Source organism: Salvia hispanica, chromosome 1 (genome assembly GCF_023119035.1).
Source record: "Salvia hispanica cultivar TCC Black 2014 chromosome 1, UniMelb_Shisp_WGS_1.0, whole genome shotgun sequence".
Taxonomy (NCBI): domain Eukaryota; kingdom Viridiplantae; phylum Streptophyta; class Magnoliopsida; order Lamiales; family Lamiaceae; genus Salvia; species Salvia hispanica.
In genome coordinates this window covers 35,746,700-35,761,523 of record NC_062965.1, presented here as the reverse complement: position 1 = coordinate 35,761,523, position 14,824 = coordinate 35,746,700, and the positions used below count along the sequence as shown (strand labels likewise).

The window sequence follows — 14,824 nt, the reverse complement described above, 5'->3', positions numbered from 1 at the left end:
CAGCCATGGGTGACAAGATCGTGAAGCGTCACGAGGAGAAAATCATCTTCTCTGATGGTCTAGTTGTGCCTTGTTCGATCTCCTTTCCGGTTACGACTTCCAGATGCAGACGAGTTCACTAACATCTATAAATATTAAATCAGGCTTAAGCTAAACAAAATGGTAACTAGACACTAGTGGCTAAGTACGAAGCGAATCAATGTGCAAATGCAATAGAACTTACACTGGCTTCCTTTGTACTTCAAAGCGATACGCTTGGACCGTTTTGCGTCAGGCATTATGCTGCTGTAAACAATTGAATCAAGTTATTTTTCAGAAGCATGGATAACATATGATTTCATGAAGCTCTAAAACTCAATAATTCCCTATCAAAATAAACCCTTGAGATTTTCATACAACAGATATAATCCTAACCGCCTCTTACGCTTGAAAAACCCAATTGGAAATGTAATGGCTATCTATGATAAGAGCAAACTACAATAAAAGAGAAGAAGGCTCTTTATTAATTCCGAAGCATACCTGGATCAAAGGTTATGCATTGTGAATGTGACAATAATGTACAAATTTGTAGAAATGGGAGATTATGATTAGCATAGATATAGATTCGTTTGAACATCTCATTTGGGAAATAGAGTATTAGAGAAAACCTTAGGTCAAATTGAGATCCATTCCACTAGATCACTAGATGGTGATGGAGAGAAAACATGAAGCAAAATACATTATTCGATTTCACAAATCAAAGTATAATCAAATTCAAACTACTCTCTGCGAAAGTGGTACTCCTCATAAAGTGGTAATTTTGATTGCTGAATTGTTGTTGTTAATTCAGCATGGAGAACATATTATTACAATCTAGAATGAAGATTATAGTAGCATCTATTAATCCTCATTCTAGTCGAGTAAATAAAAACCAATAATAAGAACTGAAGATAATTCATTATTTATTTGAATTCTTATTTTGAGGCCAAAATAAACACATATCACTAACATTGGAGGCAAGTGCAGACAACATATTTGCATTATTGCCCAAAATAGAATAATCATTGTAAAATACATATATTAGCATCATACTCCTTCAGATGTGGTTGTAAAACAAATCCATCTTACCACAAAACACATGTCATTGTGTGCATATACCGTGATGTTACTAACGAAACCGCGAAACTACCAGATGACGACGACTGCCCAAATAAAATGAAGAACAAAATATGTAAACGGCTGAACAGGAGGCAAGAGAAGCACTTACTCAATGGTTTGCAGGCACTTACAATTTTCTCTCTAATTTGTGAAGGCGGCGAGAACAAAAATGAGAGAATTTCCTCTTATACTTTGACTGTTAGGGCTTGAAAGGTTATAAGCGTTATTTTCTGAATTGACTGAGGATAAATTCGTCATTGTAATACTTTATCAATTACTCCCTCCGTCCCACTTTAGAAGTCCCGGTTGAGTTCTGCACGGGTATTAAGAAATGTAAAGGAAAGTTTGTGAAAAAAGATAGTGGAATATGGGTCCTACCTTTTTATATTAGTTTTATAATAAAATGTGAGTGAAAAAAAGGTTAGTGGAATATGAGACTTAATACCATTTATGGAATATTCCAATCGGACTCCTAAAGTGGGACACCTAAAAATGGTAAACCGGGACTCCTAAAGTGGGATGGAGGGAGTATTAAATATGTCAAACCAAACATGTGTTACTGTAATATTGAATTTGTTTCATAGAAACCAAACAACTGACCTTGAAAATGAAACAATAGTTTGATCAACTACTTTTATGGTCATTGTCTTAACTTATGATTGGGTTTCACTGAAACCAAACGACTCCTAAGTGTATAAAGGAAACACTTTATGAATTCTTACCATATCTTAATTAAATACCCTATTTTTTTTCTTAAAATAGAAATGGTGCTAGTAGTGTGGGACGACTCGGAAAAAAAAGTACCAATAGCATGGGATGGAGGGTGTACAAAATAAAATTGACCAGAGCATCTCTTGGGGGCAATATCAACTCCGGCACAGTCGAAATATGATTCTGTAAATTAACTATGCTAGCAATTCCCGCATGATGACCAATGTCACCCTTTAGCCACTAGTTCCGTCAATGTTGCAACTAAGATTTCTTCTTTATTTCCGGACCAGCTACGTCTGGACCTTTCACCTTTTGTACGCTTTATCACACCTTGTCATGTCGTTGCTCCCTGCACAATAAATTTACAAGAATTATATGAACACATATAGCAACACGTAACAAGTTCAAGGGATTAAAAAATGATCAATTTTTTCACCTTCTGGTACATGACTAAGTTACATCACATTTTTGCCTTTACATGCATCGGCCATGTCAAACTGCAACAATGGGAATGAGAATTACACTAGTTAATTCAGTCACACACACAAGCAGCTAATGACGAAAGTTAATTATACATATGAAGAAAATGAATATAAGTTTTTATAAATTGTTCCCACACTTTGTAATTAAACAAACTAATGTACAACATATACGAAGACTTCCATAAACAATTGCATTCGCTGCATAAAACAACACGTGCATACAACTAATCTCTGCATACGCAAGTTTAATTAATCTGATTAAATTAGTTAAGAAAATGAAATCGTTATCACATTCACTACATAAAACAACAATATATAAAAGACCACATAATATAACACATTCAATTGTTCAAATGATTTGTGAGTTGGACGAACACAAAAAATCCCAACCAACGTTATTAAAATTAAAGGAACAAAAAAAACTAACAAAAAACCCTAACAGATTCTTGATTTGGATGATCAAAATTCATAAAAATAAATAGACAAGTTGAACAAACAAAATAAGTTACCATACTTGTTCAAAGGAAAATGAGAAAGCTCATCAGATTTGTGATTTGGAAGCACAGAATAATCGACTGCTTAGAAGTGAGAATGTCAGACAAAAAATCTATGCTGAGGTGTTGCCTTGATTTGTAAGAAAATTTAGGGCAACATGAGGATACTTTGGTCATTAAATTAAATTGATGAGATAATTTAGGTTGTCATAATTATTTTACATATTTTTAACTTATTGTAATTTAGTGCAGCCTTAAATTTCATACGCCAATAATGCAAATTAAAGGGAAAAAGAAGTTGAACAATTGATTAAAATGATGGAAACGACATAGTTTCTAGTCTATTTGGATGATAATGTTTGAATTATTGACTTGTTACCGTGTCAGAAAATCCGACATCCATGCCATGCCACTACTAATATTACAAAACAAATAGTCTTATAAGATATTTGCAAATTATTATAACGTTTTATAAGATATTTGCGAATTTAGTAAAGTTATGGTTTAATTCGTAGTAGTTTATGATAGATGAACGGTAAAAGGGGTTCACCGTCCATCTATCATAATAATGTTATAATGAGTGAGTTCGAGCAAGTTCTATGATATTGGCTTTTGATTTTTGGGATATGTTTCCGTGATGGGATCATAATTATAATTAGTTCAGTGGGGGATCCAGGATCCGGAAACGGAGGGGGCGGAATATATAGTATTAGCTTGATTTAGTGTGGATATGACAAATTTTTTCGTAGTTCGGGGCGACGCCGGAGGCAAACGGAGGGGGCGGATATGGTAATTTTACGTCCCGATAAGGGGAAAATAGTCGGGCGACTGCCCCCTCTTGCCCCCCTAGATCCGCCACTGAGTTTAAGTGAGTTTATTGGAGTGATAGGATTTTAATTTTATGGCTACGATCGAGTTTGTTATTTCATTAATTTGTTTCACACGCAATTCAAATAATGGTCTATTGAATTTTCTCTCTTCTAATTGCATGTGTAATGAAGGATCAAAGCATGACGCAAGAAAAGCAACTAACTCTAGCGATATTTTCTCAACATGTCCAAAAATTTCGTTACATGCTATGTTTATGTTATGCCTTGCACTTGTCATTTATTACTCGTGAACATAATTATAAGTTAGACACGCCAAAAAACTATAGAAATAACTTTTTGGGTATTTTAATAGATGAAGCATGTCATTACTTTTATCTGAACTATTCTTACTTTCTTCATTTATGAGTTTATTTTATAATTATATTCGCAGTGTCGCATATGATATGCATCGCGCGTGCATGAACTTTCACATTTTCACTCAAATGTTTTGAGAAAGGTGATTAATTTTGAACCTTAAATTTCAACCTTGTTTGATCATTTTAAAATCCAACATTGGTTTTTAAGAAATATTGATAAAGGAAATTTAGATTTGTTAGTATATTGATTATCTCTTTTGTATGCAATATAAATTAATAGTACTACTTCCCGATTTTTTTTTTTTGGGGGGGGTGGGTATGCCGTATATTTTATGAATGATGACCTCAATATTTATACGGTGAATAAAATAAGATATCCAAATTGTACTAAAAAGTCAAATTATATGAATCAAATCGCTCAGCTGTATCTGTATTAATAACGAATTTAGTAATAATGTATAGTATAATATATCCAATTAAAAGTCCTCGCTACGAAATTGCACTACAAAGCATGGAGAAAGAAAGACATAACAGCTAGCTTATTTCGTCTCACGAAATCTCATATTTATGTAACAATCTATTATCTAATGGCAGCATATATAAATATTATTAGTACTCAAAATAGTACTATAACATAATTTTATATATAATCAACATGAAATAAATAGGCTATGCATACTACGGTAGTAGTGGGTGTGTTAGGGTCCTTACAGCATCTTAGTGTAAAATATAACACAAATCACAGCCCTTGGATCATTAGATTGGATGGTAGTGATTAGTTACATTATCATACTAAAAATCTACATTATTAGCCAATGTACATTATTAGACTAGAAATGTACATTGTAATGGAGAGGTAAACTAATATAACTATCATATTTACCTTTTTTTCATGAAAAATCATTTTCCATGGGGAGAGGTATTTGAGAAGGTATTATACTTTTTTTCCATTTTGAAGAGGTATCTTTACCTCCCCATCAATGGAGAGGTAAAATCTTATAACTGTCATATTTGTGTCTTTTCATGAAAAACCATTCTCCAATGGGGAAGGTATTTGAAAAGGTATCACACTTTATGTTTTTTAATGCATTTTGTACTATTATTTTATTTTTAAAAAATCATTTACCTTTCAATATACCCTTTTCCTTTGGAGTATGTTTCTTTTTGGAAGGGTATATTTCACTTTTTGAGGAGGTATATAGATGATATACCTTTTCTATATACCTTCTCCCATTGGAGATGCTCTAAGACTAAAACTGTACATTATTAAATTAAAATGCTACATTATTATCCGAGCTACATTATTAGTCTAAAATTCTACATTATTAGATGACACGTGGCATTAATCTAACCGTTAGATCATATGATCCAATGGACTGCAAGTGTTTTGAGTTTTACTTATACTTAGCATTCTGACCTGAATACATCCCTACAATGGTATTTATATATAAATACTACTATTAGTGATAAAATGCAAACTCATATATTGTACAAACTCTAAACTTTTCAACACAATGTCAACATAGTGTAAGATTTTAAAATTTTGATGTCAATACAATGTCAACACAATATCAACACAATGTCAACACAGTGTCAACTGTTGACATTGTGTTGATATTTTCTATTGCTAATATTTTATAATCTGTTGATATTTTTTAACAATCTAAATCATAGTTTGAAATTTGTACAGGATTTAGAATTTACATTTGATTACGTTCCTAAATACCACTGTATTATCTAATGTGACGATCCACCAAAAGCTGAGTATGCATCTTTATCAAATGGTAAATTATTAATTAAATTTCAAGCTCGTTAAAATTGAAGATATTCAAAATAGTATGTGTAGACTAAGCTACGTACTTAATTGTGAGCCTATACCTAATATCCTTAATTCAAAGAAAAAACGAACCGTGACGCATCAACGTGACCATATGATATGACAGTTCATTCATAATTAGTTGATCAATAATTCCAAACCAAATTTTGCAAATGATTCTTTACCTTTTAGCCCACTCCTAACTTACGACTTTAAATTTTCTCCTAAAATAAGCAGTTTTTGCTTTTGTTTATGCAATTAGTTATGCATGGGTGATAGCATGGGTTTAAATTTAATAGCGTGAAGATAACTAAATTTGAAGATGATGATCACACAACAATTGCCCAGCTTGTTTTAGGCAGTCACAATTGAAGAAAAGCTGGCAATATTAATATATCTAGTCCCTCTCTCTCTTTCTCTCTCCCTATATATATGTCTATAATAAATTAATAGTGACACATTAATACATGCATGAGATTGAAATAGAGTTAGGGTTTATGATGCATTTTACAAAAATGAAGTTGGCTTGTTTTGTTGCAGTTGTTTACGCGTTTTTATTAGTTGTAGACGGTGCATCCTTTGATGTAGCGTTCGATGATATATACGAAGTTGTTTGGGGAGGCGACCATGTTAACTTCCTCAACGAACGAAGAGATGCTCAGCTCTGGATGGACCCTGCCTACGGTTCGGTTCAATTCATATGTATATTCGATTTCATTTTATGTTATAATGTTAATTACAAGCGTACGTATAACAGGAGCTGGTTTCGGATCGAAGCTCAACTATGGATCAGGATTCATTCACATGAGAATCAAGCTGCCTGACAAGGACTCTGCAGGAGTTGTTACAGCATTTTATGTATGTACTCTTTTATTTCCACATGAGAAATTAAAAACTAGTTGGATCAAATTAATAATTTTTTTTATTTAAAATTGCAGCTAACTTCAAACTCAAGTAAGCATGATGAGTTAGATTTTGAATTCTTGGGCAATAGAGAAGGTAAACCAATCACATTGCAAACAAATGTGTTTGCACAGGGGGTTGGAAATAGAGAACAAAGGACTTTGTTGTGGTTTGATCCCACTGCTGATTTCCACACCTACAAAATCCTATGGAACCTTTACCAAATAGTGTAAGATCAACTAACAACACACACTACTTCTCTCTCTCTATTTATATATAAGGGATGTAATCAACTGCAAACTCTAAATATTGTTTTGATTTGGACCGTTAGAAAATGTCAAATATTACAAAGTAACAACAACAAAAAATGTTAACACAGTGTCAACAGATGACGTTGTGTTGACATCAAAATCTTGAAATTTTACAATGTATTGACACTGTGTTAAGGAGTTTGGAGTTTGTACAATATATAGAGTTTGCATTCACGACCCTATGGAAAATTAATTGATCTATTATTATGAATGATTTATAGATTCTACGTGGACGAGATTCCGATTAGGGTGTACAGAAACAAGATGGACATTGGGGTCCCGTACCCGAACCAACCAATGAGCGTGCAGGCCAGCTTGTGGAACGGAGAGGATTGGGCAACAGATGGAGGGCAAACTAAGATCAATTGGTCTAATTCACCTTTCATTGCCCATTTTCAAGGTTTTCATTTTGGTGCATGCTCATTGCCTAAAACCGCCCTAGATGTTGAACCTTGCTATCAAGATCTTTCAAACTATTGGTGGAATCGTAGCAAATATTGGCAGTTGAGTGGGAAAGAGCAGAGACAATTCAATGAAGTGAGACAAAAGTATTTGAATTATGACTATTGCGATGACACAAGCAGGCATCCTACTCCTCCCCCCGAGTGCCAATTCAATAAATAGTAGCACTACTACTACTAATTTGTATTTATATGTGTGTGTGTGTGTTTATCTTGAGAAGTTATTACCTTCTCTTCTTGAGTGAAATTTGTATCTATGAGTATAATCTAATTTAGCTTTCCATGCTTTGTACTTTCTGCTTTCTTGCTTGTACTTATTCCATTCTCCAAGGGGGTGCCAAAAGCACGTGCAGCAAATCGGCAGGAAGAAGGGCTAGCTGTTGTAGAAAAAGACATCACTTTGCATTAATATAGAACTAGTATTAAAATGACATCAGATTAATGTAGATCTTAATATATAAGAAAATTCCATGGAATATTTACCTGTTCTCCTATTTAATGCATCTTAGTTATAATCTTTCTTGAAAGTGATTGGAGCTGCATGGAATTGGTTGTAGTAAATTACAATTAACCTACCTAATTTTTACTACTACATAAAAAAGGAAATGTATCACTTTATCTAGGATGTCCCAAAAGAAAATAAACCCCATATTAGTTGTGACTTGTGACAGAGGGAGTATGTATGCAATATGTATCAATATATGAATATTGCGCAAATTAAGTTTAATATAGTTGTGATTGATACAAAAATGATTCACTTTTCACATACAAGAGTGTATAATACGTAGGTGTTAATTTTTTGAAATATGAACTTTTTGAATTTTATGGAGATTCACACAACTATCATCAAAAACGTTATTACGCCTTCATTTATTTTTGGAATCTTAGTCATTGTTTAGGAGTTGACCTGCTTATGGTCAATGATAAAAGACAAAAAGGGCCAGCCGGCAATTTTTAAATTTTACTCCTATTAATTAAATAAGGGGCAGCCAAATTTTTTAAATAAATAGGTACACCTAAAAATATTTAAAATGAAAATGACCTTTGAAATCTAGATCAAAACGCTCATAGTAATGAGACAAACAAAAGTATTGCCCATAAGCTTACAAAATGATATAGATGAAGTTTGTTAGAGATAAATTTGCTAGACGACGATATGATATTGAATCTTGATAATTATGAGTATTTTGCTATACTATAATTATGAATCATAAATATATAAAACAAATAATGAATTTAAATTACAGTGAAGTTGTAAATATGCTTTATTTTACCTAAAGAATAGATCATGCATTTATTTATCAACTCCACGTGTACGAATATCTATTCCCTCAATCAAGAACCAAATGTTTTTAAAAAACAAAATCAATAATTAAAAAAAAAACAAAAAAGATTATTGTTAAAATAGCAAACCAGCCACCAAAACAGTAACCATTAACCGGTCAAACCAATCACCGGTCGCTCAATTCAGCAAAATTTCACCTTAGCCAAATCAACGGAATTGTTTGGAAGCAAAATATAAGTAAATTTCTTTTACTTCAAAATATTGATTCCAAAAGTAGACATCATTGTTTACTTCTAAAATAACTCATAAAAGAAAATGAGCACGAAAAATTCCTCGAGCTTTGTTTGGTTAAAAGTTCAAAATGAAAAGTTCGGGAAAGGCACAATTTTGGAAAAGACAATAGTGTGTATATGTCAATCTTAATTTGGTAACTTTAATATTGACAATGCATGCAAAAATAATTAGTCGTCACTTCAAATAAGTAACTAAAATAGGGTCTAAGAATATGCATAAATAATTGTAATTATAAGTATTTGTTTGTGCTATTTTTTTACAAATTAATTTTGATTTTGCTTTAATTTACATGGCTCCACCAATATTTAGATATCTCGACGAGTGAAACAATTCAAAGACGAGTGAGAGAAGAAAACAGTGAGGAGAATAGTCAAATCAATAACCGGTGGCGCCGGTTGTTGGTCGATAGACCCCTCGCCTTCCATCATTAACTCATCATCACTGCAATCCCATCTCTCTCTCTTCTCCCCTCTCTGCTCTGCTCTGCGCCTGCAAATTAGACGCTGCAGAAAGTTTTCTGCCTTCTGTGGATTTCCTCGAGCTAAGTTGATCTAAAACTCGCCCAATTTCACTTCTGCTTCTCCATCGATTCGAATGGCTGTAAGTTCACGATTTTTGTGTTTCTCCCCATACGAAATTTCAAAGTTTTGGAGATGAATTTTTATCATGCTTTGGTTATTGAATTTGCTTTTTGCAGTTTTTAATTTCAATTAGCGGCTTTATCTCTCTTCAGATTTCATCCTCAGTGGATTTAGCTTCAATTGATAAATCCAGTTTGTTATGTTGTTCATAGTGAATCGGTTTGGTCAGTTTGATTTTGATGTGATGATTTTTGTAGAGAGAGAAGCTAATAGTTTGGTAATCAGATCTGATTCATGTGAATCAGTATTTTTCATGTATTCTTTTGATTACATGTACGTATATACGTATTGTAGCCTTTTCTATCTTATTATTATCATTTTTTTGGTGAAGTGTGAATATATTGTGACCATATAAGATAGATAAAATTCAATAATAAATATCCCATTCAAATGATTAAAATTCAGATTTTGGTTGAGGATTTGATTGGTGTTGAAAATGTTCATCATAAACATTTTGTGATTGCAAACAAAAAAAATCAAAATTTGCTTCTAATTGAGTAATGTAGTTTCGTTTTGTGTTACTAAGCAGCGCTCGAATGTGCCAAAATTTGGCAACTGGGAAAACGACGACAACGTTCCCTACACCGTGTACTTCGAAAAGGCAAGGAAAAACAAAGGTGGGAAAATTATAAATCCGAACGATCCCATGGAAAATCCGGACATGTTCCCAGACTCTGAAGCTCCACCTCCAGCAAACCCCCGGCCCCAGCCCCAGCCCCAGCCCCAGCCAGACGAGGCTAACGGGAGGGGAGCAGCCGGGGTGAGGCCCCAACGCAGAGTGAGCAAAGAGGAAGACGTTGATTCGCACAACTCTAGTGAAAATCCAGGTACAAGGGCTGCAACTGAGTCGAGCTATGCTGGGCGTGGCCAGAGGGCTGTACGCCCTGCCCGACCCAGTGCGGGATCCGAGCAGAGCTTCGACCGCTCACCTCTTCACCCCCATCATCAGGCGAAGCTTGCGGGAGGACGAGGCAGCGGGTCGCCCGCTTGGGAAGGGAAGAGCCACGATAGCAGCCATGGCACCCCGGGAAGATCCAAGCTGAGGCCCACTAGTCGAGGCGACGAGAGTGTAAGTCTTATAAACAGCATGTTTCGATGAATATCAGTTTATACTAATAGATTTGTGTTGCGATGGCAGCCCGATAAAGGTGCAGCCGTGCCAAGATTTGGGGAGTGGGACGAAAACGACCCCCAGTCAGCTGAAAACTTCACGCACATTTTCAACAAAGTGCGTGAAGAGAGGAACACTGGAGCCGGGAACGTCACTGGGACTCCCAGGCATAACACTTACGGCACGCCTGGGAGACAGAAGGACCAACCTAAGGTTTGTCGTGCATCCGTTTTATCTTCGTCTAAGTACTCCCGTTCTTTCTTTTTCTTAACGTTTTCTTCCAACGCAGAAATGTTGCTGCGGGTGGTGGTAGACGAGGAGGAGGAAGAAAACTGAAGAGTTCAAAGTGAATCGGTATTGTTTGGAACATATGTGTGGATTGGATGGATGATGTATTATTTGATTTTATATTGGTGTGAAAAATAAAAGACGAGGTCTATAGTTTGTTTTCTGCATCATCTATAGTCGTCGTTGTTGCCTTAGTTTTGGTCTTTCTAGTGTCCAGTTTCTCCCACTTCTGTAGTTATGCTATAGATTATTTCATTCTGATTCTCTCTTTCTGTAATGAAATGTATTTTTTGAGTTTGTAAGCACATAATTCAATTATATGCCTCTGCAGTCTGCATAATTTATCTCTGAATTATTGTCGTCATGATCTCACAAGAGTAGCATAAAATTACAAGAGTAGCAGCGATAGAAGGAAAGGACAACGATAGAATACTCATCTTTTTGCAGGTTTCTTCCGCCACTCAGTGCGACCCCGGTTGATCTCAGAGCCGTCGTTTGATAATCTCAGTAGATGCAGAAACTGAAGGCAGTCGTTCTCGTCTCTTGCAGCAGCAACTGGAGTGCCGTTAGTTCCGCGAAGACCTGAGGCCATGTCGCCTATGGCCGGCTCAGAGCTCGTGAGCGAGTCGACTACATCATCTTGCTGGCATTCGCGCCTGTAATCCAACGTTATAGTCTGCAGCTCGTGACTGTCGATGATATCTTGAGGCATGCTCTGTTGTAAAACCATTCACTATTTCAGCAAAAACAACTAATTTCTAAGCAAGAAATGCCATTTAACTTAATGTTCTCAGACATACCTCAAGAACCCATCCAATGTAGGTGACATTGTTTACATGCTGGTTCATGTCCAAATCAGCTCGTCTAGGCTGAAAAAACAGTGGCATGCTCATTAATACAGAAAAAAAAGTTCGATTTATTTGTAGAAACCAGATGATCTTACCACAAGCCCGACTTTGGAATGATCAGCAGGGTCATCAAGTTTAGCTATTTTCTTCAAGCTAGCATTATTCTCTTCTGGAAAAGCTAGTCTGCCATCAACAACAAATTAACAGATAACAGTTAGTTATTGCAGCAATCGTGGCAAGTTCTACATGTAAAATTCGGCACTAGGTACTGTATAAACCGTGTTATATATATGTTCGAGATTCGCCTTAAAGTGCGGTGCTGCTCATGCAAGATAACAAGAAAAATATTGAAGCAACCAAGAAATTCAATTACCAATGTCCTTCAAAGAAAATACAAAGATTTTTTTAATCAAATTTTTCCTTTAAACATGTTGTATTATGCTGCCATTTAAGGCAGAACCACCAAGTGAAGGAGAAAAGTAAATCGGAATGAAAGAATTACCTAAGCGTTTTGGGGCAATAAACTAGATATTCATCACGCACTTCATCACTGACTTTCTGCAGCCGCCTCGTATCTTGGTTCATCATCACCCACTTGCTGCAATAAAACAGGTACAGAGGGTAAAAGTTTCATCAATTACTCTCAAAGTCTTGAAAGTACTTGTCACGAACCAAAGGAAACCACCACAAAAGGCACTAAAAACATACTCCCTCCGTCCCGGATAATTCGGGTCACTTTGACCGGGTACGGGTTTTAAGAATTGTAATGAAAAGTGGGTTGAAAAAGTTAGTGGAATGTGGGTCCTACCTTTATATATTAGTTTTATAATAAAATGTGAGTAAGAATGAGTTAGTGGAATATGGGGTCCACTACCAAAAATGACAAATTATATGGGACGGACCGAAATGGAAAACTGGGACGAATTATCTGGGACGGAGGGAGTAATTCGCAATCATGTGGAAGTATGGGGATGAGCAAAGTTTACGATTGCAACCCCGCGTTGATCACAAATTTTTAAAATAAAATTTGCAGCACACCTGGTCGCGCGTCCAATGACTTCACCAGTAGAATAATCTTTGAGAATCCAATCACGTCTTGTGCCTATCCTTCCCTCGCTTTGGCACCATGTCTCGATCTCAACCACATCACTCCTGTTTCATTATGAATATGCAAAAGCATGTCTAAGACTAAGAGCATAGCAACTAAGATCTTCCATTATTAGGCAACAGTTTAGATTCTCAAATTATAATACCAGGCAGGGTATTTGTAGATCTCGATGTGCATTCGAGCAGTCACCCATATGAGATGATATTTTCTCATAGAAAGCGTAGTTGCAAATCCATCAGTCGAGAACCCAACATATTGAGCATGGTTGCAACCAACCTCCTGCTTGATAGAAAGGGAAAATAAGTACTAGATTAAGAAGAAAGCCTAGAGTTGAAGCAGATAGTTCTCTACTGAAGTTTTTTCCACCTCAACGAAACGATGCAGATATAAAAGAAGAAAACACGAGACTTGTAAGAAAATGAAGAAGAGCAAGATTATGGCAACAAAAAGAGAAAATCTATGATGAAGATACAAGAACAATATATACATGCTGTAACATCAGTTTATTCTACTCTAAATTTCAAAACAAACACGACTTCACACAAATTCATGAAACAAGTTACAGAGAGAAAAAGGCAGTATATGAAAACATCAACTTTTCAAAACTAAACAAATCATTTTAACCAAGTAGTATAATTATCCAAACAAATTTCTTTCACATCATCATTTGGTAACCCAAGGCTGTAAAAAAGGACAACCAAAAATTAGGCCAAATTATACATCAACACCAAAAAAGCCATGAAAGATGCAATCTTTATTCAAAAGAAACACTCATATTCCAAATGTTACCAAATCAGCTAAAATTGCAGAAATCTTCAGCTAAATTTAGAAAATAAAAAAGAAAAAAGAAAAAGGAAAAAAGAATGAATTGAAGCACCTGTAAGAGATTGGCTATGGTTTCAACGGTGGCGGTTTTGTTAATCCCAACCTCATAGCATCGCACAACGAACTTCTCCTTATACGATAAGCCGTCTTCATTCAAGCTGCCGAGCCGCAGCCGGTCGGCGAGGCTCGGGTGGCAGCTCGGCTCCTGCGCCTTGCTCATCGGCTCGCCCGTCGCCACCGACGCCACATGCATCGAAGCCGACCGAGAAGCGCATGGCAGCCGAATGACGCCGGGAAAGCGGCATTTGCCTTTAACGTCGACGGCGGCGCTGCATGCCGAAAAAGCCCCTCCCCTCAGCAACATTGCAATTGGGGATTTATCTAGCTAGGACTTTAACGCAAATTTCGCAACGCCACACAAAATTAAAAAATTGGTAGTAGTAATTTTTTTGTAGTGAGTGTCTATTTATGAGCTCTTAAATAGTGGCAGTCGATATGAACGATGTGTTTGGAGGGGTACTTAATTGGATGTGTTGCGGTCGTGTGAGATTCCGAATTGAATCTACTTCCACTGACCACACAACACAAAATCAATAGATCTTCTGTGGATATTCATCGCTCTTTATTTTGTTTGTGTTCTACTTTTTTTCCTCCCATCTTTATATACTCGCTTCTTCGTCCTTATTACTCCCTCGCTCCACAAAAATACACTTAGTTTTGTCTATCTTTATATGACCGGATTTAACTTGGCACGGATTTTAAAAAAAATGATCACTTCAATTTTGTGGAAAAAAAAAAGGTTCAAATATTTTAACTTTCTCATATATTTGCATTAAAGTTCACATGTTAAGTTTTTATGGTTCGGGTACCCCATACCCCTTGTCACCTTGTGTACTTTCTTTAATATACTATTAGTTGACTTA

At 35.6% G+C, this 14,824-nt stretch overlaps 3 protein-coding genes across 4 annotated transcripts; 2 read left to right on the top strand and 1 right to left on the bottom strand.

Moving 5' to 3' along the window:
* The first annotated feature begins 6,268 nt into the window (after positions 1 to 6,268).
* On the top strand, positions 6,269 to 7,793 carry LOC125209546 (xyloglucan endotransglucosylase/hydrolase protein 3-like). The gene is made up of 4 exons (XM_048109170.1): positions 6,269 to 6,510; positions 6,584 to 6,684; positions 6,765 to 6,958; positions 7,262 to 7,793. The coding sequence occupies exons 1-4, from the start codon at positions 6,294 to 6,296 to the stop codon at positions 7,662 to 7,664; spliced, it is 915 nt and encodes a 304-aa protein (XP_047965127.1). The 5' UTR covers positions 6,269 to 6,293; the 3' UTR covers positions 7,665 to 7,793.
* Positions 7,794 to 9,457: 1,664 nt separating this feature from the next.
* LOC125200616 (RPM1-interacting protein 4-like) lies at positions 9,458 to 11,472 on the top strand. Of its 2 annotated transcripts, none has more exons than XM_048098294.1 (4): positions 9,458 to 9,680; positions 10,248 to 10,790; positions 10,860 to 11,045; positions 11,122 to 11,472. In XM_048098294.1, the coding sequence occupies exons 1-4, from the start codon at positions 9,675 to 9,677 to the stop codon at positions 11,143 to 11,145; spliced, it is 759 nt and encodes a 252-aa protein (XP_047954251.1). In that variant the 5' UTR covers positions 9,458 to 9,674; the 3' UTR covers positions 11,146 to 11,472. The 2 variants fall into 2 exon arrangements, with proteins under 2 accessions (XP_047954251.1, XP_047954252.1); XM_048098295.1 differs by having other exon boundaries at positions 9,461 to 9,680; positions 10,251 to 10,790.
* LOC125200615 (oleoyl-acyl carrier protein thioesterase 1, chloroplastic-like) lies at positions 11,454 to 14,470 on the bottom strand. Its single transcript, XM_048098293.1, has 7 exons — positions 13,954 to 14,470; positions 13,222 to 13,355; positions 13,007 to 13,120; positions 12,471 to 12,566; positions 12,064 to 12,151; positions 11,921 to 11,989; positions 11,454 to 11,835 (listed from the first exon to the last, which is right to left on the bottom strand). The coding sequence occupies exons 1-7, from the start codon at positions 14,263 to 14,265 to the stop codon at positions 11,554 to 11,556; spliced, it is 1,095 nt and encodes a 364-aa protein (XP_047954250.1). The 5' UTR covers positions 14,266 to 14,470; the 3' UTR covers positions 11,454 to 11,553.
* Between the last annotated feature and the right edge of the window lie 354 nt (positions 14,471 to 14,824).